A 26,775-nucleotide genomic window follows, 5' to 3' on the forward strand; every position below is an offset into this window, starting at 1 on the left:
CTCCTTGGCTGTCCTTGAGCAACCTCGCTGAAGCAGGAGCAAAAATGCTGTAGGAGGAAGCATCCGTCACAGGAAGTTGTGCGTTTGTCTTCACCTCCTGTCCCAGTGGGCAGAATCACCCGTCCATCTGGTCATTAGAAACCTTGACAGATGTCTTAGTTTCCCCTGTGGCATTAGCTACAACCACGAGATAAAGCAGGCATCCTCAAACCGCCTATTTCACACTAACCACTGGAGGCACTCTTGTTAAATTCCTAGAGACCTACCACCCTCCTCCTCTCTCTGCTTCTGATAGTAAAGTGCTACTTTCAGAATATTCTTGTTGCTGACATAGAAAGGCCTTTTGTGCAATGAAGAGGGCTTCACAGTTGTGTCCTTGTAACAAGTTTTTGTTGTGCCTGCTGTGCATCTAACTCAGTTCAGGCATATGAACTTGAAATTCTTTGGGAGGCCAACCGTGCAAAATCCTAGAGCATTAAGATCGTACGGTCTGCTGCTTGCCTGTTGTTCCTGCAGATCTGGCAGGTGATCACCAGGTTGCAAGTCCCGAATATTCTGAAGTATATCTTGCTGGTCTTCTCCCTTGGAAATCATCCTTCTGTTAATCAGGCTTATCTTTTCCAGCTTCTGTATGAGTTACTCTTCCAAGGGAAGCAAAAATAAGCATGAAAGTCATGGCACCTTTCAAGGATATTGGGACTGTTGGGACTCCTTGAAATGAGCCTTTCCTAGGCGTCAGCTCAGCTGCTAAGGTGTTACGGAATGTTTGCAAACATTCCAATGGTTCAGCGGTTTAAAAAAAGCATCAGTGCATAAGGCATATGAATGGAGCCAGGCGTTGTTGGTGGGAAGGGGCTCAGCAGAGATGGAATTATTCAGCCCTGTCCAAGTGTTGGTCAGCTGTTAAATTGTGTGTGTGAATGTTGTTTGTGCATGATAGTGATATTCAAATATGGGTGTGAGTACTCACACAGTATATATGTTATATGTAAGTAGTTCAGGTATGTGATATGAATGGAATAATGTCTAAGAATGTGAAAGGAATGTACTAGAAGTTATTATACCAAAGCAGATGCATCTCTGTGGATGTCTGCTTGTTCTGGCTAGTCCAGATCTACATCAGTTCTTGGAAAAGGCTGCAAATCTGTGACAAAACCTGGATGCTGAGTTCTAACAGTGTGTCTAGGAACTAGTTACGCTCATACAAATAGCCATTTGAAGTAGAAGCAAGAAGCATCTAAATTCATTTGCCTACACTCAATAGGTTGGGAGGCTTAAGTGTTCACTTCTTAAGTGTTTCTTTCTCTCCCTACTCCCTACTATATAATTCTAAAATGTATTTTATCTGCGGTGTTTGTTATGCAAGATTGGCTCCCTCCCCCTCCTTTGCTCTTCCTATCAATATAAATTAACCTGGGTCAATTTGGGGAACAATTATGCAATTTTTTTCCCCAGGCAGCAGCTTTGCACAGGTTGTCTGGCTTCATTTGAAATTAACTCTAGCAAATGTCTATGATAATAGATAACTGGGAAACAGGAGGTTAACAGTCAAGTGGTACAGTAAATATAGTCTGAAGTTCACTGAAATGCTACACTGGAAGCATTTTAGGAAGCTACAATGAATATGGTAAATGGATTTGCCACAGTAGAAGAAAAAAACAGATTGTATTGTCCACACTAGCTCTTAAATTTGCAGCAGTCCCATTTTGACCATTTCACTTTCCATTGTACTTGGTGTTCACTGTGCAGTAGATTGTTGAATGTAGCAGCTTGAAGCAAAGCAGTAATTGATTTGCACTTGTCCAATAGCCTTATATCTTCAGAACATTCATTGTAAAACAATTTTTCCCAGTGCCTTAGTGAGAAAATGCCGTTATGTCTTGGAAGTAGAGGGCAGCTTGATTGATGGGTGATTCCTCCCGTTGGATCCAGAGGCAGGGCGAGCTTCCAACTCCTAGAAGGAAAAGCCAGCAAGGTCAGAAAAAGGCCTAGAAGCAACAAGGCATAGCTCTTCTGGTCCAAGATAAGGGCCTTGATTTCATAAACATGTCACTGCAAGCAGCCTCTGATTTGTACACACCGGAATCTCATTTCTTGACCATATGAGATGATGAGAGCTTGCGTGCCTGGCTCAGAAGAGTACATCTGGGATCACAGCACTTTGAAAGCAGGGATTTTGCTCCAATTTCAGTGCTTAATTTAGAGGGCTGTTCTGTGTGGCAGGAAGAGAGAGGCCCATCAAAGCAAGAACTCATTAATAATTTTAAATAAATCATCATTTTAAATTAGAATTCCCTGTCCTGGCTGCTGTGGATCCTTTTACTGGTGGGGGGGGGGGGCAGCCAGAACAGACCACCTTTATGAATGATTAGTGAACGTGGGTAATGTGGCTAGACTCTTTCTCTCTTGTTGATATTGTCCCTACACAAAGTCAGCTGCTGTAGTGCCTATAAGGGTTTGATGGCTTAATTCTTAAAGGATGTGCTTTCTTTATGGACCCAGTTTAGGGTAACCCATGTTCAAATTCATTTCAGTGGTGCCTGTGAAGAGGGTGTGTGTGTCTAGCAATACTACTGTTTTACATCTTTCTTAACACTGGCTGGTAGGTGGTATACAGAATGCAGAGGGGACCATGGTTCCTATTCACAGGGGCTGCGGGTCTCTGAACAATAAACAGGACATTGGGAGGGGGGAAAGAACGCAGGGCTTAATAAGGAACTGCTGAACAAAAAATTAATGGTATCCTGAGAAGGAACCTGTTGGAAGACTGTTAAGAAATAAAATGGTTGGTATCCTGGGAAGGAACCTTATGAAGGATTCTTGGATATGGATTCTTTAATATGAAATAAGAGATGGGATATATAAGGTTGGGGAAGCAGAACTGATGAAGAACTGAAATGGTCATCTTCCTCTTCACTTTTGATCCCCAGCTTTGGGACTGAGTAATACTTACCTGGAACCCACACCTGAAAGAAGAAGAAAAACCTTGAATTGGTACCTGTTGGACTTTTTGTCTGTCTTTAGGATAGTGAAACTGTCTTTTGGAAACCTTGGAATATTGTGACTTTGTATCTTTATGCTTAATAAATAGGACTTTTTGTATGTGCTTGTCAATGTTGTTGTGTAATACAGTCTGTTTAGCTATACTTTGTATGGTTGATCTGTGTTGGATTTGGAGTAACTACATTTATACACAGAGGTGTCTATTTTGGCTTATGGACAAAACATCATAGCACTAAGTGCTGAAAAGGAGACTTGGTTGTTCCTGGAAAGGTTTGGGGGGGCATAAAGAGGGTTTGAGGAAGAATGTGTAGGAGGAAGGCATGGTGGCTTGATGGGTAAGTTCTGTCATGTGCATAGGGAGATCCATGATGGAAGAAACAAGGAGAGTGGTGAAGGATTAACTTGTGCAGCGAAGGCAACCTTCAATGCAGTGACCCTAGAAGCTCAAATGACTAAACTGAGGCTAACGTATTTTGGTCACATTGTGAGAAGACCAGAGTAACTGGAAAAGACAGTGATGCTAGGAAAAGTTGAGGACAGCAGGAAAAGAGGAAGACCCAACAAGAGATGGGATTGACTCCATAAAGGAAGCCATGGCTCTCAATTTGCAAGATCTGAGGAAGGCTGTCAAGGATAGGACATTTTGGAGGGTGTTGATTCATAGGGTCGCCATGAGTCGGAAGCGACTTGACGGCACTTAAGACACACACAGTGAAGGCAACAACAAGGGAAATATGGCGGGATGGGAGGGGGGAAGAGAGAAGATAGCATCAGGACTGAAAGTCTGAGAGCTTGAAGTAGGCAGATTGAAAGCTGATGCAGTTACTGAACTAGAAGATTTACTTTGGATGTGGGAGATTCAGCTTCCAACTGAAGCTTGCTGGGTGATCTTTGGCAAGTCACTGCCCCCACCCCCCCATGGAGCATGATGAAGGTATCTTGATTAGAAACTAACTCTACCTATCCATAAAGGTGCACAGGTTAACCGGTCCTCCCCCTCCACTCACAGAACACTAAACTGGGATTAAATTTTGGTTTAGAATATCACTTAGTGGGGGGGACCTTATTCAGAAGAAGAAGAGTTGGTTTTTATATGACAACTTTCTCTACCACTTAAGGAAGAATCAAACCAGTTTACAGTCCCCTTCCCCTCCCCATAACAGACACCCTGTGAGGTAGGTGGGCCTGACAGAATATGACTTGCCCAAGGTCACCCAGCTGGCTTCATGTGTAGGAGTGGGGAAACAAATCCAGTTCACCAGATTAGCCTCCACCGCTCATGTGGAGGAGTGGGGAATCAAACCCGGTTCTCCAGATCAGACTCCACCACTCCAAACCACTGCTTTTAACCATTACACCATGCACCTGTATTCATGTATAATCGGTAGCTGGAGTTAGTTTCTAACCAAGATTCCTTCTTCCCACTCTGCATAAGAAGTAAGGGTGTCACACAAGCGTCTGTGACTACAAGCCGGGTTCATGTCCAGTCTACTTGATCCCAGCTAAGCTTGCCACCTGGATGATGAACCGACAGTCTCTCTCTGGAGAGCACCTTAAATTTAAAATAAAAATGATTCCTAAAGGAAAAGGGAAAGCAAGCAAGCATCCTCTTCTGAGGCATACGAGCCTGCAGAAGCCTGGGACGTGCACGTCATTGCAAGCTCCAGGATTTTAATATTTAATAGACTGAAGGAAGATGTCTCTTCTTGCCTGAGGGATAAATAGCTCGGAAATGTCTTGTCTTCCTCGCTTATCATAAGTGAAACACACACATCTTCTTCCTCAGAAATCAAGTTATCTTCAAATCTCTAGCCTTCTCTGTGTACAAGATATAGTCAGTCATTTGTTGGTACGGCACATAGCCAGACATATAAAAACAAAAAAAAATCAGCAGTTGCAAATATACATATAAATGGTTGCTGAAGTACAGTGTGTTAGTGTGTTCGGTCCGGTCCTTGTCTCTGTTAGTTCTGGGAATAGTCTGTGAGTAACGAATTTGCTCAAGATATCAAAGGGGACAAACGGAAACCTACAACTCTACAATGTTACATGTTTGTAATTAGCGTCCAGCTCTCATCTTAACTCTCAGATCACAAGCAGAGAGTAAATATCAAATAATGTCATGTGCACTGTTAGTTCTATAGTAGTAAAATTATTGCATGTTTAAGAAATGATATAAAATAGCACCCTTCTTAGATAATATAAGAGAACGATTTACTTTAAAATCAGCATCCTACAATAACTACATCAAGTGATTTATATGCAGTCTTCTTTGAGAAACCTGAAGTACAATTGAGAATTTAGGTTTTAATCAATGGTTTTCTTTTTGTGTGGTGATTTAATTCCTGTTGATTTTTAAATCAGTTCACCCTGGAGCTTTGACAAATAGCTTTGATTTGCAAGGAGCCCACACAGTGGAATCAGCTTCCATTGTAAGGCGGTGTTAGTTTTTGTATTTTTTAAAAAACCTTCTAGCTCCTTGCCATGATAACATTCCTGAAGATACGAATCTACCTTATACTGAATTGGACCATTGATCCATCTGGCTCGGTATTGTGTGCTCTGATGGACAGCGGCTCTCCAAGCTCCTTTTCAGCAAGTGCCAGGTTTAACCTTTGGCATCTCCTACATGCAGAGCCAAGTGTACAGCCATCACCGAGCTGAACAATGGCTTCGCCCACAAAGTGACAGGAACTGCCCAAACCAGCACAGGATATCAGAATGTAATCCTCAACACACATGTTAGAAAGTAAGCCCCATCCAACAGCTTGGAACTAGGGTGGATATGCAGCGGCTCTGGACAATCTAGCAAAGAGACTCTCGCCACCCACATTGCTCACTCGGGACATAGAAGTCTACTGATGCATCAAACCAGTTGCACTTGTTCTGTGGCTCGTGAAGAGCCACAGTTCACGATTACCATCAATCAGAAGAGCCATATTTACTTCCATTCCTGATGAGAGGCCTGAACCTCAGAGAGGCTTGTAGCTCTTTTAAGGTGGGAACCACCAGCCAACTTCAATCCCTGCCTGAAATGTAGGGCAGGTGCCACACTGGGGAACACATTTTCTGTACCATTCTCTAGTTGAAGGAGGTGGATCAGAAGAAGAGTTAAAACAACAACAGTTAGAAACCTTAATCAGAATTCCATCTAGAAGTGGCCCAATATTTTCTTTCACAGAAGACAAATGTGTCTTTTGAGCACAGCCAGTACGGCTATCACATGTGGCACTAGTTTCTCTCCAGTGTCAGGCGGAAGCTCAACTTGAAATGGTTATTCTGCTTTTGAAATGTAAATCAGATTTTCCTTTTAATCCATTTGTGTGTCCTCTGACAAGCCTGGAAATAGACAAAGTGTTAATCCAGCCCATTCATCCTGCCACCCTGGGAAGAAAAAAAAATCTCACACCAGGACTATGTGAGATCCCTCCAGTCCCAATCGACCTGTCAGTATTGATAAAGAAACACCTGAAGTAATACGTATTGTATAGTACTCACTTCCCAGATATGATCCTTAGCTGAGAAATTTTACTCTGAATTTCTAAATGTATCTGCAGTTGCTGCATGAGAACTGAAAATGTTTTTAAATGTAAGCAAGCACGACAGCAGATCAGTATTTCAAAGGCACAATAAATCCGACTGACTTCCAAGAGGAGAGTCCACAAGAAACATCTTAAATATGTGCAGTTCATAGATGCATCATGAGGGCAAAAGTGAAATACGACTCTCTAGTTACTTATAACAGTATGTGGCTTGGTTACCTCCAGTAAATAAGAAATCAGGCCTTGGATGCTTGCCCAGTTTAAAAGGAATCCAGACACCACACCCTGGACGTGCACAGATGGGCTAAAATAGCCCCTGCCTTGCTTGAAAGCTTACAAAGGCAGGTCATGTCAGCTAACTGGAAAATGTCCCAAACGCTTGGGCCTGAAGTGACCCCTGTCATCCGTGAACTTGATAGGGCCTGGCCAGCTGCGTCCTCCTCTGTAGCTTAACAGCTCACGCAGATGGATCAGCCAGTCAGCAGTGGAGAAATGTTGATAATTCCCTGATGGCAAAAGGAAATAATCTCTGTTTTAAGAGCCATATAATATGTTTGAGTAGAAAGAGCAGTAGTCTTATGTTTTTTTTTTAATCCTTCCCTGATGTCATACCCTTGGTAAACGTGGTGTTTGCATAAAGGCTAGCTTGTTTGCTGCTGCTTCTCATTCAGGCCGCTTTGTTCATCTTGCAGATACTCGGTTCTTGGCTGTGCTTTCCTACAGGCAGCAGCGATAATGCAAAACCTGGCATTGCATGTGTACTTTTCGACAGTGGCCTCACTGTTACAACTTTGTGTGTCTGTGTGTGTGTGGTGTATGTGATATCAGCCATTTTGTGCATTAAAGTGGGCTGTCGTCCATGAAAACTTACACTGTAATAAATCTGTTAAGTCTGAGATTCCACGAGGCATTATTGTTTGCAGTTATAGGGCCTCCTTGAGGATGGGAAATGTTTCAGAGCTATAAACAACTAAAAGGTTCTAGGGCACAAATAGAGGGGACAAACTGTCACAAACCCCCAATCTATATTGTCAAAGATGAGCCCCTTTCACCTCTAAAAGGTAAAGGTAAAGGTCCCCTGTGCAAGCACTGGGTCATTCCTGACCCATGGGGTGACATCACATCCCGATGTTTACTAGGCAGACTTTGTTTGCGGGGTGGTTTGCCATCACCTTCCCCAATCATCTTTTCCTTTACCCCCAGCAAGCTGGGTACTCATTTTACCAACCTCGGAAGGATGGAAGGCTGAGTCAACCTTGATCTGGCTACCTGAAACCAACTTCCGTCGGGATCGAACTCTGGTCGTGAGCAGAGCTTGGACTGCAGTACTGCAGCTTACCACTCTGCACCACGGGGCTCTTCTTTCACCTCTACTGCCCATTTATTCCTATTTTCAAGGGAAGTAGATTCCTAGATAGCAGAGGGGCTAACCATCTGGGGTCCTAAACAGTGTCTGCTACAGTATGAAAAGAGTTTCAGCTCCGGGACCTGCCACCAACACAGAGGATCATTTATATCTGTTAGCTGGAAAATCCCGCCTGCCGGCCTGCTGCGATAGATTCGGCCCCAAAGGTAGCTCTGGTCTCTTACCTGGGGATACTGTCAATGCAGTGGTAAATTTTGAGATTCCGACAGCTTGGAGACCAGTTTTTGCCTCTTAATACATGGCACGCCAATTTTTGTGTGTGCCATCAAGTCACAGCTGACTTATGGTGACCCGTAGGGTTTTCAAAGCATTGCCTGCCTCTGTGTCACAACCCTGGTATTCCTCGGAGTTTGCCCATCCAAATACTAACCAGGGCCGACGTTGCTTAGCTTCTGAGATCTGATGAGATCAGGCGAGCCTGGGGCTATCCAGGTCAGGGCATGCCAATGTGTGTGTGTGTGTGTGTAAAGTGATGTCAAGTCGCAGCCGACTTCTGGCGACCCCTTTTTGGGGGGTTTTCAAGGCAAGAGACTAACAGAGGTGGTTTGCCAGTGCCTTCCTCTGCACAGCAACCCTGGTATTCCTTGGTGGTCTCCCATCCAAATACTAACCAGGGCTGACCCTGCTTAGCTTCTGAGATCTGGCGAGATCAGGGGCATGCCAATACAGAACCATTTATTTGAATGTACAGCCTACTCTGAGGTGACTTGGTACGGTTGCTGAAATGGCTGAGTTGACTCCTGCAACCCTTAATTGCAAGAAAATAATAATAATAAGTTTGTTGTTATCATCCTCATTATTATTATTATTCCATCTTCTGGGCTTGGAGTAGGGGTCACTGGGGGTGTGTGGGGGAGGTAGTTGTGAATTTCCTGCATTGTACAGGGGGTTGGACTAGATGACCCTGGTCATCCCTTCCAACTCTATGATTCTTTGATTCTATGGTCTGAGTCAGCTGGGCACTGCCTAAAGGAAGAAGTAAAGACCTTTCAAAAGTGGGTGCTCACTCCTGCTGTTGGGTATAGCCGTTAAACTGAATTTTGTTTAAGGTGACCAGGATTGGAACTTCATATTAGTTAATTTTGAGTGGTGCAAACCGAATTTTAATTCTCTTCTAAAAAGTATTAATGATTGTCTGTCTTGGCCAGCTCCTTTAGTTATGACTTCAAGCTGTTCCAGACAGTTAACATTCTGTCTTACCTCTCTTCTTCCCCCTCCTTCACCTTTTGCAGTGCATCAACACTAAAGTTTCATGCTTCATAGGTATTGTTGTGTCTGTAAACTGTGTAGCACTTTCTTTGTAATATGAGGATTGTATGCTCTTTGAGCAAAATGCTTTGAGATTTAATACATTTTTTTTTAAGTGGGTGTTCCAGCCACACTGGCAAGGTAGGCTGATCTGCCCTTCTGGTTCCTTGCCGTTATAGAATGAAAGGTCAGGTACTTACTGTGCATTTACTGGATTGCATGGAAACACACATCACATTCTGGATGCTAATTCAAACTCTCCAGTCTTAACATGAGGCTCTAATCAGCTGCGGAGGATTTGCTGCTAGTTCTTGCTATGGGGCCCATGCCTTGCCGGGCCAACCTGTGACCACTCTAGGCTTATGTTCTCTCTCATGGTTGATACCTTTTAACTGCAGGCGGTTGCATGGATCAGTGAAAAAGCACACCCCAGGAACAAGGCTGTCTGCCTCTCTTCTTTTGGTATGCTTATTCTCTTACATCCTTTTCATGTTCTTTCTTTGAGTGAGATGTCTGCTCTTTGCAGTCACTCCTTAACTGACCTTCCTTTTTTCTGTCAGGGCACATACCTCTTGCTGAGAAGAGGTCTCCCAGACATCTAACTTGCTGGAAGTGATAATCAGAATGTGCTGTAGAGAGGGTATAATAATAACACCAAGAAGCATAAACTGGTTGTTCTTGGCTTTTGGTCTGAACTGGTAAAGTTGCTCCCAGATTCCTCTTTTGTAAATAGGAGCAGAGAGTTTACAAAATATGCTCTGGTTAAGATGGTACTATGTGTTGTGATTTTTAATTCTTGAATAGTCCTAATGGGAATAATACAAATTACAATGAAGTATCGTTGTTTAGTAGCTTTAATTTCATGGTACTTGGGAGAGGTATAACTGGAGTAAGGTTCTGTATTGTGCTGTTGGAGTACCTGCTGCTATAGACCTTGGGTAGAAGAAGAAGAGTTGATTTTTATATGCCGACTTTGTCTACCACTTAAGGGAGACTCAAACCGGCTTACAATCACCTTCCCTTCCCCTCCCCACAACAGACACCCTGTGAAGTAGGTGAGGCTGAGAGAGCTTGACTAGCCCAAGGTCAACCAGCTGGCTTCATGTGTAGGAGTGGGGAAACAAATCCAGTTCACCAGGTTAGCCTCCGCCACTCATGTGGAAGAGCAGGGAATCAAACCCGGTTCTCCAGATTAGACTCCGCCTCTCCAAACCACCGCTCTTAACCACTACACCACTCTGGTAGGGGAGTCTTTCCCTGTTTGGGGTGCATGTGGCACACTTCAGTAAGCAAGAGCAGTACAAAGTATGCCAGATCTAGGTGTTTTCCTGTCCGTAGGATGATACTGATACCTTGCACCACCTGTGTCCTTTGTAATTTCAGTATTGGCGACGGAGCGAAAGGGGAGCTTGTGAATGTCAAAGGCCTTGGCATATGTGATGGATAACACCACAGCGTGGTTTCTTCACTGAGGTCATGCAAGTCACTGAGCTACTGCTGGATAATCAGGAATCAAAAATGCATAAGAGGATGTACCCAGAAGGCTCTTGCCGTAGTTTGTGGTATGTGGCGCTGACAGGCTCTGATGATTACTAAGGAGCTGGTTCTTGGCCAACTTCTGGAAAGCTGAAGTTAGAAAGCAGTGATGGGGATTTATGAAATGCCGCCTTAGCTCAGTTCAAGATGACCGGTGGGTAAAGTTCGCTTTGGTTGCTTTTACACGCTGTCCTCCAGGCCACTTTACATGATTCCTTTTCCTCCCATAGCTACCCACAATGTTGTGCTCCTTGCGTGTATGTACTGAGTATCTTTCAATTCTACATTAGTGGAAGTTAATGGGAAATTGCTGAAATGTTGCTAGTGACCATTGTGTTCTAGTGCAGGGTTGCACTTACACAGAGAAAGAATTGGGGTATTGCTTTTTGTAATGTACTTCATTCAGCTGAAAACTTCCCTGAAGATATGAATAGGAATAGGGGGATGGATCTTGAATGGTAAACACCTTTTCTTAACTGCTGCTTCAGCATAAGGTCTAGGTCTATTATGGTTACATTTTTTATAAAGTCTGGGTCACGTAGTCTGCCTACTATCTTGGATGTCCTTACTTCATTTTTCCTTTTCCTTCATAAAGGTAAAGGTCCCCTGTGCAAGCGCCGGGTCATTCCTGACCCATGGGGTGACGTCACATCCTGACGTTTACTAGGCAGACTTTTGTTTATGGGTGGTTTGCCAGTGCCTTCCCCAGTCATCTTCCATTTACCCCCAGCAAGCTGGGTACTCATTTTACCGACCTCAGAAGGATGGAAGGCTGAGTCAACCTCGAGCCGGCTACCTGAAACCAACTTCCGTCGGGATCGAACTCAGGTTGTGAGCAGAGCTTGGACTGCAGCATGCAGCTTACCACTCTGTGCCACGGGGCTCCTTCATTCAAATGCAAAAACACCCACTTATACAGTGGGAAGGGAGACTGAACAGTCATCTCCTTTAGGAGACAGTATGGAATATGGTGTAAACATATAAAGGTGCTTTACCAATTAGTCTATTGGACCATCTAGGTCTGCCTGCTTTGACTGGCACCAGCTCTTCAGGGTCTTAGGCAGAGAAAAGGATTTTCCAGTCCTTCCAGCTGAAATAATTTTTAAGTAAAGAGATCAGGGATGGAATATGGGGCCTTCTGTACGTTACCGTTCCCACATAAACACACACTCTCTCTATATTAATGAGCCTCGTGGTGCAGAGTGTTAAGCTGCAGTACTGCAGTCCAAGCTCTGCTCACGACCTGAGTTCAATCCCGACAGAAGTTGGTTTCAGGTAGCCGGCTCAAGGTTGACTCAGCCTTCCATCCTTCCAAAGTCGATAAAATGAGTACCCAGCTTGCTGGGGGTAAAGCAGGGGTGGGGAACCTTTTTCCTGCCAAGGGCCATTTGCACATTTATAACATCATTCGGGGGCCATAACCAGGTGTAGATCTCCTGGTGGGGGGGAGGCTAGGGTTGCCAGGTCTCCAGCCACCACCTGGAGGTTGGCAACCCCAGGGGAGGCAATGCAGAGAAGGCCTGGAGGGCTCCCCCGCTCCCCCCGTCCTCCCCCCTCCCAGGCGGGAGGGCAGCCAGCGGTGGGCCCGAGCAAATGAGGCTCCAGGGGGGCACAGCCCACAGTTGATCCACAGGGAAGGAAGGAAAACAGAGAAAGGAAAAGGGAGGGAGGGAGAAAGAGAGAGAAAGGGAGAAAGAAATGGAGGGAGGGGGAGAAAGAAAGAAAAGTACGGAGGGAGACACAAAGACAGAAAAAGAGGGAGAGAGGGAGAGAAAGGAGAGTGACAGAAAACGAGGAAGAAAGAAAAGCCTTCCCCTACACACACACACCCACGCACACCAGCCCCACGCAACCAGGCCCCAGCCTCCACGCCTCCCCCCCCACACACACACCCGGCCCCGGAGCTCCCGAGGGCCAAGGAAAATGTCCTCGGGGGCCTCATATGGCCCCCGGGCCTGAGGTTCCCCATCCCTGGGGTAAAGGGAAGATGACTGGGGAAGGCACTGGCAAACCACCCCGTAAACAAAGTCTGCCTAGTAAACATCGGAATGACCTGGTGCTTGCGCAGGGGACCTTTACCTTTTAATATATATATGGTGCCCCCCCCCCTCAGCATATAACACTCACAACGTATGATATCAGACTATTGGTCCTTTCAGCTAGTATTATCTTTTCTGCCTGGCAGCAGCTCTGCAAAGCACTGAGCCTTATCCAACACTGTTGTTTGAGACCCTTCATTATGAAGATATCGGAAATTAAACCTGGTACTTCTGCATGCGAAGCATGTGCTCTGACTGGCCCTGAGTAAAAGGGCACATTATGTCGGCTATTATGTCCCTCTTTGAAATGACGTGGGGAGAAGGCTGTCCCTCAGAGGTACCGCTAATGGTGCCATTAAGTGCAGGCAGCTAGTTTAGACTGGTAGAGAACACTGCCACTTAAGGGCTGTATACGTTGAGGTGGTGGCAACAGCTGTTGTTCTGTATGTGCCTGCAGTGCATCCTTATTTCATGTTTTTTAATTCAAAGAAGGGGGCATCTGCCGGATGGCCTCACTTGAATTGGGTTACTTGGTCACTCCCTGTGAGCGACTCCACTTGAAGAAACAAGTATATTTTCCCAGGCTGCTCTGAGGATTTTAACAGTTGCTAGCATGGTCCTTTAGAGTTGTATGCTTTGTGGTGTAGTCTGTAGCCTGCACGGGTGTCTGAGTTTTGTGTTGAGTCTTCTAGGGTGTGTCATAGTTAATTTCTTTAGTATCATGAGTGGCAAATACTACAGCTGCCTTAAAAGATCCCTGAATTCCTTTTGCATGAGAACTTGGCCCTTTGTATTTCACCTTGTGCTGTAGCATTATTAGTTGAGTCCTCATGGAGATCATAGCTAGAATGTTAACTACTTCTAGACACCTTATCCATATTTATACTGGGTTTTTTTTTCACGTGGACAAAGTTGGAATGTTATTTCTAAATCTTTTGGAAGGGGGGTTTTGGGACTGCAGTGCATCGCTTCCATGAAAACAGGTCACATGCTGAATTTAATCTTTTATATCTGCTTTAGCTCAGGTAGTGTGCAGAATAAATGCCTAACTAGCCATTAATTTTACCAGTGGGCTGCTTTGAATGCTGGGTCGGGAATGAAGCATAAAGTCCCACCGTCAAACTTACCTGCTGGCAAATCCAGTCCTTGGTTCCTCTGTTCTCTTCCTGTGGCCTAAAATACAGTGGTGGGGAGAAAGGAACAGTGACAGGGAAATCAGCTTGCAAGCAGAAAATGGGTCTCGCCTCTCGCTAGCATGGGGCCCCCTGTGTGATCTTTCCCTGGTCGTCTTGCTCAGGAAGACCCAGCAGGGAAAGCAGATAAGACTGGAGTATGCCTTTTCTGCCTTCTGTCCAGTTTTCCTTCTAGGGAAGTCAAGATACACCAATGAGAAAACGGTTCCTCCTCCTGCATGTATACATGTGTTTCTGGGGCAATATTATGTTTTACGTGCAACCAGTTTTTCAAACCCTTAGATGATAGATGTTGTATCTGACAGCCTTGGGATTCTGGAAATTCCTTATATTGCGACAAGAAGTGAGCTGAACAGGTCCCTAGATCTCTTTCAGGTTGAACCTTGGTGATATTTTGAGGCTGAAGTTAAATCAAGTTGTTTCTTTCTAGTTGAGCTTTTACTGATCTTTCCTATTTCCATACAGAAACATTGTTGGACTTCAGTACTTGCTTGGAAATCACAACTGGGCCACCAGAGAGAAGTTAAATATAATATTTCATTTTCTATTGGTGTATGTCAGCAGGGTTGCAGTAGGTATGTCCCTGGCTGGCTTATCTCATGTATGAGTATGAAGGTGTAAGTACTTACTTCATGTAAGTATGAAGGTGTCGACTCTTAAAAAGTCATAGAATTCCCTGCTAGTAATTGCTGAGATCCTATTTTGCATGCCACATCTTCCTGCCTTTAAGAACTGGCTGCCTTTCCTTTCTATCAAGTCGCTTCTTTTTCTTCTCTCTGCTGCATTTAGTATTATAAATTCATAGGATTCAACAAGATCCTATAAGAGGTTAGGGGCTATTTAAAAACTGAGCATCACTTGGTATAATACATTCTAAAACATGTTTAAACAAATCTGTCCCTAGTTATTAGAGTGTTGCTTTGGTAGCATGCTAAATTTATGTAAATACATAAGGAGGTAGCATTCTTTTAAGCACACCTGTTTAGGCCAGATGTGGATCAAGCTTGTTAGCTATCACTGTGTAATTATCTCCTCTGGCTGGCTCCTGTCTTAAGTGAAGAGATGAGGGCCTCTTCTAGGCACCATCTACATAGCTTGCAAAAGACTGGCTCATTTTGTTTTCATGCATCTCAGTAAAGTAATGTATAAATGTCCAGCAGTCTGAATGTTCGATGCTTGCTTTATCTTGGATTGCTTCCCTCGGTGTTGGTATCTTTTCTGCCCTTCAAGGCAGCTCGCAGCAATTTGAAGTCATTGAAACAAATTAAAACTATTGGAACAGACATGCAATAAAAGGCAGATGACAAAATACGGCAGAGACGTCAGCAGGTAATAAAGCCAGTGGGATGTTCAACCACTACGCCCAAACACCCTGTGAAAAAGCATCTTAAACAAGCAATGGGGGAAGCTGAACAGGGCACCTGCGGAAGACAGTTCCAGAGCCTGGATACCGTGTAGCTGGCTGTTAAACTCGAAAGTGCAGATAAACCCTAAATATGTTCAATTTGGCTTCACATCTTTTATAAATCTGACCACAGCTGGTTAATTTTCAGCACCTCCATTGTTTCATCAGTAGCCATTGATCCTGAAATGGAGGATTTAAAAAACAACAACACGTATATAAAGCACTGGCAGATGTATATGGAGTGTTTGCTTTCAATTTTGCATTTTATAGAGAAGCCATTTCACGAGGTTGCATCTCTCCCCCCCAGTTATACTTTATTTCAGTGACCTTTGCATAACATGTTCAGGTGGCACAGAGATCTTCAAGGGCTGAGTGCGAAATGACTGGGAATCTCGCTCATTTACTTTCCTGGCTTTCTGTGTCTAAATATGTATGTTATATAGGTAGCTTTGTCATCATTTCAACGTATCTGGTGAAGGCAGAGAGGTAGTGCTGTGATATAATAATCTTGTTAGCCACCCAGGATTGTCGTCATCAACCTTTATTGCTCATTGACAGAGTCTTAAGCATATACATTGTACAAGGGAAACAGTTTTGCGAAAACAGCCTGATCCCATTTAAGCTCAGCCACCCAGGGTTGCTGGACAGGCAGGATATACATATTTTAAACAAATTATAAACCCCAAGGTTGATTGGTTGGTTGGCCACATGAAGCATTCCACTGCCACTTGCTCATGTTGCAGATGCCGGGGAGATGCTGGAGAGGGGCGGTGGCGCACTAGGCAAGTAGGTGATGTGAAAGACCTCTGCCTGAGACCCTGGAGAGTGACTGCCGGTCTGAGTAGACAGTACTGACTTTGATGGACCAAGGTTCTGATTCAGTATAAGGCAGCTTCATGTGTTCATGTGAGCCTTAGATGGGATTTAACTTGTTCCTTTACCAGTCTCTATTATGTTTACAAAACATTTATAATGTGCGGAGGCTTTCGCATTATGGTGGAAAACAGGTAAGGAGACTCTTAAGAGCTGCTTCACATGATACGTAAAAAGTGTGCTCCCATTTGTCATCCTTGTATCTGAACATGTGTGTTAACACGTGAAGGCACATGTGTTTTTCAACATGGCTGTCATTCATATGTTGGGACAGTCACTGGGGAGACACGAGAATGGATGAAAATATTTTTCCCATGAAGTGGCCACAAGGCAGCCACTTTGAGACCTAGAAATAAGCACTGTTGAAATAATCCATGTGATAGATTAAGTAAATGTTTAGGATTGGGAGAGTAAGTAAACTGTCGGAATTCCACGGAAGACAAGAGAAGAGATGGGAATGCAAATATTTACACATGCTGGGTCTGGAAAGTCTGCCTTTACTGTGGTCTCTTGTTGAATGAGGAGAAGATAGTGACTGAGGCTTCTGGAGTACAACCTTAAATAGAGGTATGTGTGTGTTTGTGTAAAGTGGCTTCAAGTCGCAGCTGACTTATGGCGACCCCTTTTTGGGGTTTTCATGGCAAGAGACTAACAGAGGTGGTTTGCCAGTGCTTTCCTCTGCACAGCAACCCTGGTATTCCTTGGTGGTCTCCCATCCAAATACTAACCAGGGCTGACCCTGCTTAGCTTCTGAGATCTGACGAGATCAGGCTAGCCTGGGCCATCCAGGTCAGGGCACAAACAGAGGTATACCCTCCTTAAATCCATTGAAGTCAATGGGCTTGCAAGGCTGTAACTCCACTTAGGGTCGGACTGTAAGGGGACTGGGAAATAGGTGTATGGGGAGTGCACAGCTTCTGGTGTTCTGTCAGTCACTGCCTGGAAACGTGGGCTTTGGAACAGTTGCTTGTCCTGCGGCTGACAAGCATTTTGGGAGAATTGTTCTCAGCTGTCAAACCTCTGTATTTGCCAGTAGTTTCCATTGCATGTCTGGCTCTGGCAGGCCATCTGTTTGGATCCTGAGCTTGGAAGGAGTTTTTTCTTTTTTTTTGCAGAGGAGGAGAACAGAGTGTATAATTACTACCTATAGGGAGATTAATGATTCCCAGTTTTCTTCTTTTCCTCAAGTCTGCCTGCCTTGGTTTAGGTTGACTAAATGTCCTGCTCTTGTCTGCAGCTCAGTAATGTGTGGAGATTCAGAGCTTTGCCAGTGGGAGATGAGCAGCGCTCAAGGAGAAGCCAGGCATTGATCCCCCCTTTTTTTCTTTCCTCCTCTGCCTTTTTTGAAATGTAATCTGGGCAGCAGGGTGTATTCTCTCATGGCCTCTTCAGGAACTGTCTCAGATTTCTCTTCCTCCCCCCTTCCCCAATCTCTTCAAAAGCCGCAGGAAAGATTGAGCCAGACGCTCTCCTCCTCCTCCCCTGCTTTCTGGTGCCCCGACAGCTGATAAACGACACCGCGTTTGTTCCATTGCAGAGTGAAATATGAAATCCCATAAAGCCACCTCACTTATTAGATGGTTCTCAGCAAGCTGCTTATTATGCGCTGTGGCATAATGCAGATTACAAATGTGACCAAATGATAATTAGCAGAGCTGGAGCGGCAATTAGCGTGCTTCTGCTGAGTACTGATTACCTTTCAAAGGAGAAAGCAGCTGAACAGTTTGCAAACCTGCGAATACCCTGACTCTTCTCTCTAAACACACCAATAAGTGCCCTGACTCTGCCTCTGGGGATACGTTGCAGTGAGCCAGTTTGCGTCTTCCAAAATGAATCAACTGTCCGAGCTGCCCTGCCAAATATTTTTGCTTTTAATATTTAAGAGGATGGAACATCTGCTCCAGATTAGGCAGCGGGGTTTTTCTGGAGCATCTGGCTAGCTCCATCCTCTTCCTTCCAGTGTATCTGATCTTCAGATAGTGGCTGCTTGTGGTCATTGGTCACCTGAGCTGCCCAGTGCCTGCTCTGGTTCCAGGATCTTGGTCTCTGGCAGGCTGTGCTGGGTCCCAGTCTGGAAGCCTTTCAGATGCACTGTCCAACAGGCAGAAACATTGGGTTGTACAAACCGTACTCGGTGGGAGTGAAGACCATGTTTTCCTAGAGCTGATATCGAAGCCATCACTAGGCATAAGAACCTAAGAAGAGCCCTGCTGGATCAAATCAGTGGTCCATCCAGTTCCAACTGTCTCACACTGTGGCCAACCAGTTATTATGGAGTGCCAACAACAGGGCATAGAAGCCAAGGGCTTCCCCAAATGTTGCTTGCCAGGTATTCAGAGGTTTTCTACCTCTGAACAAGGAGGTTCCCTTTGGTCACTATGGCTAGTAGCCATTGGTAGATCTCTCCTCCATAGATTTGTCCATTCCTGTTGTTTTTGATGATGATGATGTTAGTTATAGTCCACCTTTCTCACTAGGAATCAAGGCGGATTACCCAGAGTAAGTCAATACAATCAACAGAATGGGGCATCCAATAAACAGTGCAATAGGATTTGTGTTGTATGCAGCAAGTGTTGCCGTGGCTTGGATTACTGTGAGGCCTGCTCTAATGTCTTTTCTCAATAAATGTCTCAATTTGTTCGCTCAAATGAATCAATTTTTGCACCCAAAACTTTGGAGACTCAGTAAATGCATGATGAATTTGCAGAGTCTTCAGACAGCCCAATTTTTACCCCTCTAGGAGCCATTCTGCTGTCATCTCAGAGTCCTCCTTAAGCAGGAAGCTAGGCGAATCGGCAGGCTTCCATAAATCCACTCACCAGGGAAATACCCCATTTATTTGATGGAAGCTTCTCTTCAGCACATGAGATTCTCCTTCCCCCCTATGTACATTCAAAGGACTATGTACATTCAGTGCCATGAGAACTGCTCCAGAGATAAAGGCAGTGGGTTTTCCCCCCCTTTAAGCACCCTTTCAGTATTTTATTATACATTAAAACCAACACTAAGTATAAAATGCAAGGTTCCTCATGACAGGAAACTTAGACTAAATATTAAAATGGAGGCCACTGCTTACCAAGGACAAACATTTTAGAGGAGACCATGCAAATTGTAAGGAAAGAGTGACCCGACATCAAATCTGGATTTGTTTCCCCACTCCTACATACAAAGTCAGCTGGGTGACTTGGGGCTAGTCACAGTTCTCTCAGCCCCACCTAACTCACAGGGTGTCTGTTGTGGGGAGGGGAAGGGGAGGTGATTGTAAGCCGGTTTGAGTCTTCCTTGGTAGAGAAAGTCGGCATATAAAAACCAACTCCTCTTCTTCTTAAACAGGGGGGGGGTTCACATAAGGCATTTTAAAATACAGTACATTTATTAGGTTCGCCACAGTGATGTAGGCTCAGACATTGCATTGTGATCTTCTCCAAAGACTGTTTTGAAATAGAGAGGTGTGTTTCAGACTTGCACGCTGATTCCCTCTTCCATTTCTGGTTTCCTCTAACCAACCAAACAGGTTTGCTTAAAACTGGTTTAATGTGGCATGAGGTTTTGAAGGCAGGAGCCTATCAGATCGGCTGCATGAATTTGTACTGAGCTGGTGTTTTCGGTGTGTATATGTAAATCACAGGGGGTACGCGCAAGGATAGTTTTAAAGTCTGGCCTCCTCCTCGACAGGCTGGTTTTCAGTGTATAGAAATGTGTTTTCATGAGAGAGTGTTCAATCGTGTGAAACCCCCTCCCCCAGTTTGCAGGCCGAAGTCGTACAGCTGAGACGCAGGTTTCCTGCTCCAGGGAGAGCTGCGGCACAGGTTCTGCCACCCTCCTGTGCAGATCTGTCCAGCTCTGTCACCTTCAGTTAAACTGGCAGCCAGTCTTAAATGTTGATCAGATTATATTTGCCTTTGTTCAGCTGTCCGGAGCAAGGACGTGTACACAGGAGCCAAATGCGGGTGAGCAGGCAAAAGGCACTCTTAGTGTTTTTTGTTCTGCTGTGTTAACACGACTGGAAGTGAAAATCCATCCCCAGAGCTCAGCGTAGCCCACGTTCCCAGGCACCGAACCTTGCCAAAGGGGAGGCAGCTGTTTCACTCCGTTATTGCTTTTTGTGACTGTAGAAGTTTAATGAGAATTGTGTGCGCTGGAGGGTAAACGTGAGAGCACCTCTCGCCTCTCTTAACAGGGCACTAAGCTGGCACTGCCGGAGCTCCCGCCATTTTCTTCTTCAGTCTCCAGGCAGGAGCGTAACCGAGAATCGTAGAAGACTTCTGTAATGCATCAGCTAATGAGTTGCAAACCCTTCCTCTGTCACTGTTGCAAGTTTAATGTGGAGGGGAGGGACTGTGGCTCAGTAGTAGAGCCTCTGCTTGGCATGCACAAGGGCCCAGGTTCAATCCCCGGCATCTCTAGTTAAAGGGACCAGGCAGGTAGGTGATGTGAATGACCTCTACTTGAGACCCTGGAGAGCGGCTACCGGTCTGAGTAGACAATACTGACTTGGATGGACCAAGGGTCTGATTCAGTATAAGGCAGCTTCATGTGTTCAAATGTGCTTCTCACTCGGAGGAAGACAGCCTCTCTATTCATGAGTGCTTGCTGTGATCGGGATTCTGGAGGTGGGGTGGTTGTCTGACGTCTGGTCTCAATAGGAGGATGTCTCCTCTGCCTCAGTTTTCTTCCTGCCCTGGGACTTGCATGGAGCTCTGCTTCTCTAAGCGTCCTTAGCTAGGCATTTCCACCCTTCAGAACTCTGATTTTTTCACCAGCATCCAGCAGCATCTCTTCAGCTCTTTCCCTTCTCATCGCTCCCTCCCCCATGGGAGAAAAGAGCTGCCTTTTAGTTGTCAAGGAAAAGGCTGTGGCTCAGTGGGTGAGCCTCTGACTGGCATGCAGAAGGTCCCAGGTTCAATCCCCGGCATCTCCAAGTAAAAAGATCAGGGGCAGAGTGGTAAGCTGCAGTACTGCACTCAAAAGCTCTGCTCATGACCTGAGTTCAATCCTGACAGAAGTCGGTTTCAGGTAGCCGGCTCAAGGTTGACCCAGCCTTCCATCCTTCTGAAGTTGGTAAAATGAGTACCCAGCTTGCTGGGGGTAAAGTGTAGATGACTGGGGAAGGCCATGGCAAACCACCCCGTAAACACAGTCTGCCTAGTAAACATTGGGATGTGATGTCACCCCATGGGTCAGTAATGACCCGGTGCTTGCACAGGGGACTACCATTACCTTTACCTTTGGTAGATGATGTGAAGGACTGAGAGCCTCCGCCAGCCTGAGTGGACAGTACTGACTTTGATGGACCAATGGTCTGATTCGCATCATGTGTTCGTCTGTGTGTTCCCTGTGGTGGGAGGTGAAGTGGCTGGTCCTCCAAAACCTCTGAAGGAGTGGATGCGTCTTTATTATTAATTTTGTTAATATGCAAAATCTGTATGTCACCTTTCTGCCCAATCAGGGCCACACCATCTTGCACATATACACACATTAACATTAGGGCACCGGGGAGTACGTAGCTTGCCATTGCTTACACAGTAGCTACTGAGGTATTTTATAAGCTGTTGTGAACACACTGTAAGGCAGCTGCATTTTTCTAGCATATATTTAAGCACAAACACTTTCTGGACTTTTAAAGGTGGGCAGGACAAGTAGATTCTTTTAAAATGTGGTGTTGGAGGAGAGTGTCACGGATACCGTGGTCTGCCCCAAAAACCAAATCAGTGGGTTATAGATCAAATCAAGCCTGAACTGACCCTAGAAGATAAAATGACTAAACTGAGGCTACCGTATTTTGGTCACATTATGAGAAGGCAAGAGTCACTAGAAAAGACAGTCGTGCTAGGAAAAGTTGAGGGCAGCAGGAAAAGAGGAAGACCCAACAAGAGATGGATTGACTCAATAAAGGAAGCCACAGCCCTCAATTTGCAAGATCTGAGCGAGTCTGTCAAAGATAGGACATTGATTCATAGGGTCGCCATGAGTTGGAAGCAACTTGATGGCACTTAACATACACACACACAGGCCAAGCTACATTGCTTGAAATGTAGTATGCAGTAGGTTGGAGAACAAAACTGTCACACCAGAGAGAACAGTGTGTTGGAGAATGAATTAAATGTGATTGGAGCTTCCATGCCAGATTTCTGGCTGTGTATGAACATTTGAACAGATGGCTGCGACGACGTCTCCAGCTATCAAGGCTTTGTAACATGCTGGATTTGCAATGCCAGTCGGGGATGTCAGCAATCCTACTGGATTCTGTTCTCCCATCAGCAGATTTACTAGATGCAGACCAGTCGTGCCTACTTCTACGGATCAAGCCCAATGGCTACAGAGGCCTGACCAGCCAGGACAATCCTGGTTTGGGGATATTTCAGAAGAAAGGGACATCCAGCTGCCCCTCATTCATCTCCTCCTCACTTATTGTACAACTACCACATTTCTTTCTTTCTTTTTTTCCAGATGGAGTCTCCAGTGTCCACCCCCGCAGTGCTACCGCTGCATCTTCTTGTCCCCGTTGTCAACAGTGATATCTCGTCCCCTTGCGAGCAGATCATGGTACGCACTCGCTCTGTGGGGGTGAACACCTGTGACGTGGCCCTGGCTACCGAGCCAGAGTGCTTGGGCCCCTGTGAACCTGGCACCAGCGTCAATCTGGAGGGCATCGTGTGGCAGGAGACGGAGGACGGTAGGTCCCTTCAGTGACATCTTGTTTTAAGACCATCTTTGGTCAAACGGTGCCCCGGATACAGTGCCTCGCCCCGCCCCAGTGGCGCAGTCTATTGCACAAAGTGAAAACGTGCCTCGGGGCACTCTGCCATCTTGTGCCGTGCTCTTAGTCTGGGCGGTGCTGCTGCTCACAAGAACAGGCTTCTCTCCCCACACGCAAGTGAGAGCATTCCTCAGAGGCTTTTGCAGCACGTGCTCTGCGATTGCTTCCTGACCCTTCCACCACTGGCTCCGCCCCTTCTCGGTTGACCCCCCAAGTCCAAGCACCTGGCTCTTGAGGTGGAGAGCCACCCAAGGTCTGTGCAGTTGGCTCTTCCTGCTTTAGGCAGTTGCCTTGATTCGTTGACTTGGGCTCCTAAGCTTAGGCACAAGAAAGCCTTTTTAAAAAATTTCCAGTGGTGGTGTCTTGTTCGGCATTTAAGAGCTAGAGAAAGCATCTCTTGATCTACGAGCTGAGCATTTTACCTGCTAGGAGCTTGAAATCATAGCATCATAGAGTTGGAAAGTACCACCAGAATCATCTAGTCCAACCCCCTGCACAATGCAGGAAATTCCTAACTACCTCCCCCGCCCCAACACCCTCACTGACTCATATTCTATGCCCAGAAGATGGCCAAGGTGCCCTCCCTCTCATGATCTGAATTATTCATCTACTTCTATACCTTAAAAAGGTAAAGGTCCCCTGTGCAAGCACCAGGTCATTCCTGACCCATGGGGTGACATCACACCCCGATGTTTCCTAGGCAGACTTTGTTTTTACAAGTTGGTTTGCAAGTGCCTTCCCCAGTCATCTCCCCTTTACCCCCAGCAAGCTGGTTACTCATTTTACTGACCTTGGAAGGATGGAAGGCTGAGTCAACCTTGAGCCAGCTACCTGAAACCAACTTCCGTTGGGATCGAACTCAGGTTGTGAGCAGAGCTTGGACTGCAGTACTGTATCTTACCACTCTGCACCATGGGGCTCATTCTTCTATACCTGGCATCTACCAAAAAAAAAGACCACCCCTTGTTCCAGATCTTTGTTCAGGTTAAAGATTCTTTCAAGTCAGCCCAGCACCACAGACAAAGTAGTTGTTTGCCAGATGTGTAAATGAGCTCTCTCCATCTTGGAATGACTTTGTTTTCAGCTGGGGGGGGGTGAATAACAGGTGCATTCCCCTCCCTGAAAGCGTCCGCGCTCCCACGGCTGCCAGCGCCGCCCCATCCTCTTTGCTCTTGAAGAGATGCAGTTCTCCCAGGCAGCCAGCCAGCCAGGACCTGGGAGGTAGTCAATTATCTTGAGCGAGAGTGATGGCAGGGACAGCATCTTGCTGAGATGCAAAATGCATCTCCTTGGCCTGTTACAGATCCATTTTGATGCAATGCCAGACAGGCTGGAGTTGACAGATTCTAAGAGGCTATAATTTGATAAGACACCAAAAGAATGACAAGTATTCTCCACCTCCCGCCCCCCCCCCCCAACTGGGACGATACACTGGCGTTTTTACTGCCTCATGCCAAATCCTGTGAATAAAGAGCAAATCAGGTTAACTGATCAATAACACCGGATTATGACCCTAGAAGCTAAAATGACTAAACTGAGGCTATTGTATTTTGGTCACATTATGAGAAGATGAGAGTCACTGGAAAAGACAGTCAGGCTAGGAAAAGTTGAGGGCAGCAGGAAAAGAGGAGGACCCAACAAGAGATGGATTGGCTCTGTAAAGGAAGCCACAGCCCTCAATTTGCAAGATCTGAGCAAGGCTGTCAAAGATAGGACTTTTTGGAGGACATTGATTCGTAGGGTCACCATGAGTCGGAAGTGACTTGACGGCACTTAACACGCAAACACATGTCTATACCAACCTTTTTTAAATCTCTGGACTTGCCTTGGTTGATGGTCCCTCCCTATTAGCTTTCTTTTTAACTTGTTTATTAGACTGAAAATAAAATCTTGTTGAAGACATTATGGAAATAAAATCTTGTTGAAGACATTATGGAACAAGAGGTGAACATAATAATAATAATCCCTCTTGGTGTTTTTCTTCCACACTCCCCCCCCCCCCATACATTTTATTTTTATAATTGGGGTACAGAAAGAAATAGGGAAAGGAAGGGGAATTAATAGTAAGAACTTTGTATCTGTGTCATTAAAGCATTACATATAAGCATCCTTCCACTCTTTGATAGCTTAGCTGGGCTTCAAATGAGAATTTAGATTTGAGCCTTCCATGTTTTAGAAGTGACAGTTTCCAAAGATTGGATCCTGCCGTACTAACCAAGAAGCGCAGAGCAAAAGCCGCTGACTAGATTGTCTGAATCCGATTGTCGGCCTCCTCCCAGAAAGCCCCAAGCATTCCTCGTCTTATCCCCTGCCTCTGAAATAACCAAGAAACGGCACAGTGAGAACAGGGGAAATGAAAATGATTTCATATTTCACACTTTCCAGGCAGAGGTTATCGAGAAGGTGGCATGTGGGGGGGGGAGGGGTATGCCCTTGGGACCCAGCTCTCTGGAGGTGAAAATGCCATGAAAGAATCCAGTCCTTCCGGAGGTCTGACTATAAAGCTGCATCTCTTGGCCTATGCTGATTCCCAGTTAAGCCCCCTGGTTTTGCAGCCCATGTTCTTGGAGAAAGCATCTGCGAGAGGCAAATGGGGTGTGACACCCGCGCTACGCTGCTGGCTGCCATCCCTCTCCCCGTCACGCTTTAATGGTTTTTTGCAGCCTTCCGCCCTCTTCCCCCCCCCCCACCGCCGATCTGAGCCTGTCCTTCCGCGTTAGCCCTTTCAGAGCAGCTATAATTTCAGGTCTTGCCTTGGAGGCATTCTGCGATTCCTGCCGCTTTAGCTATTTTTAGCCTCCGCTCGTTTTCCGTGAATGTGTGCAGAGGTCTTGCCTGGCGGGCCACTCTGGTTGCTGCGTGGTCCCTGCTGTCAGAAACCGTGTCTTTCCTGCGGGAGGCTGCGTGTCTTTCAGATCTGAACTCTCGCGTAGGGTCCAGTTGGTGTGATTGGGCAAGAAGTATGCCGCCCACCCCCATTTAGTTGTGCTGCGTGGATGTCGGGCTGGTTGAAGCATGTTCACTGGTTGAAGCATTTCATTTGCACAGTACTGAGCCTGAAAACTGTGGATGGCAGGAATTTATTTTCCTCCTCCCAACAAAAGGGACAGGAGAGAAGTGATCTAGACATTAGGAAAAAATTTCTAACAGAGCGGTTCCTCAATGGAACAGGCTTCCTCAGGAGGCGGTCAGCTCTCCTTCCCTGGAGGTTTTTTTAGAAGAGGCTAGGTGGCCATCTGTCAGCAATGCTGATTCTATGACCTTAAGCAGATGATGAGAGGGAGGGCATCTTGGCCATCTTCTGGGCATGGAGTAGGGGTCACTGGGGGTGTACAGGGGGAGGTAGTTGTGAATTTCCTGCATTGTGCAGGGGGTGGGACTAGATGACCCTAGTGGTCCCTTCCAACTGTATGATGATGCTGTGATTGTATGGTCTGTTCTCTTAAGAATCAGCAGGCCAGACCTTACTTTTCTTCCTTAGGAGTTTGACGGGCAAGCACAGTGCCCTCTTGTAAGCCTCCTCCTGTCTTGTCCAGCCTGCCAGTTGAGATCCTCTTCTCGAGCCTGCCCTCTGCGCTCCCACCTGCAGAGGTAAGGCCAGTCAAGGGTCCTTTTCAGGGCTGATATCCTGCCTGCAGAATCCTTCCCCTTGGAGGCTCACCTGGCACCTCCTTTCATTGCCATTAGGTGCCAGGCCAAAATATATCTGTTTGCCCACGCATTTAACTGAGGAGTTTCTTCAGCTGCTTT

The 26,775-nt window shown here is 45.8% G+C and overlaps 1 protein-coding gene across 2 annotated transcripts in view; it reads left to right on the forward strand.

The window, feature by feature from the left end:
* ZNF609 (zinc finger protein 609) overlaps nt 1–26,775 on the forward strand; it is a 74,106-nt gene that overhangs the window by 29,189 nt on the left and 18,142 nt on the right. For both annotated transcript variants that reach the window (XM_056865887.1, XM_056865889.1), the window contains exon 2: nt 22,716–22,941. In XM_056865887.1, the coding sequence (XP_056721865.1) occupies nt 22,716–22,941 (226 nt within the window). The remainder of the gene's footprint in view (nt 1–22,715; nt 22,942–26,775) is intronic.

Source organism: Euleptes europaea, chromosome 20 (genome assembly GCF_029931775.1).
Source record: "Euleptes europaea isolate rEulEur1 chromosome 20, rEulEur1.hap1, whole genome shotgun sequence".
In the NCBI taxonomy this organism is placed as follows: domain Eukaryota; kingdom Metazoa; phylum Chordata; class Lepidosauria; order Squamata; family Sphaerodactylidae; genus Euleptes; species Euleptes europaea.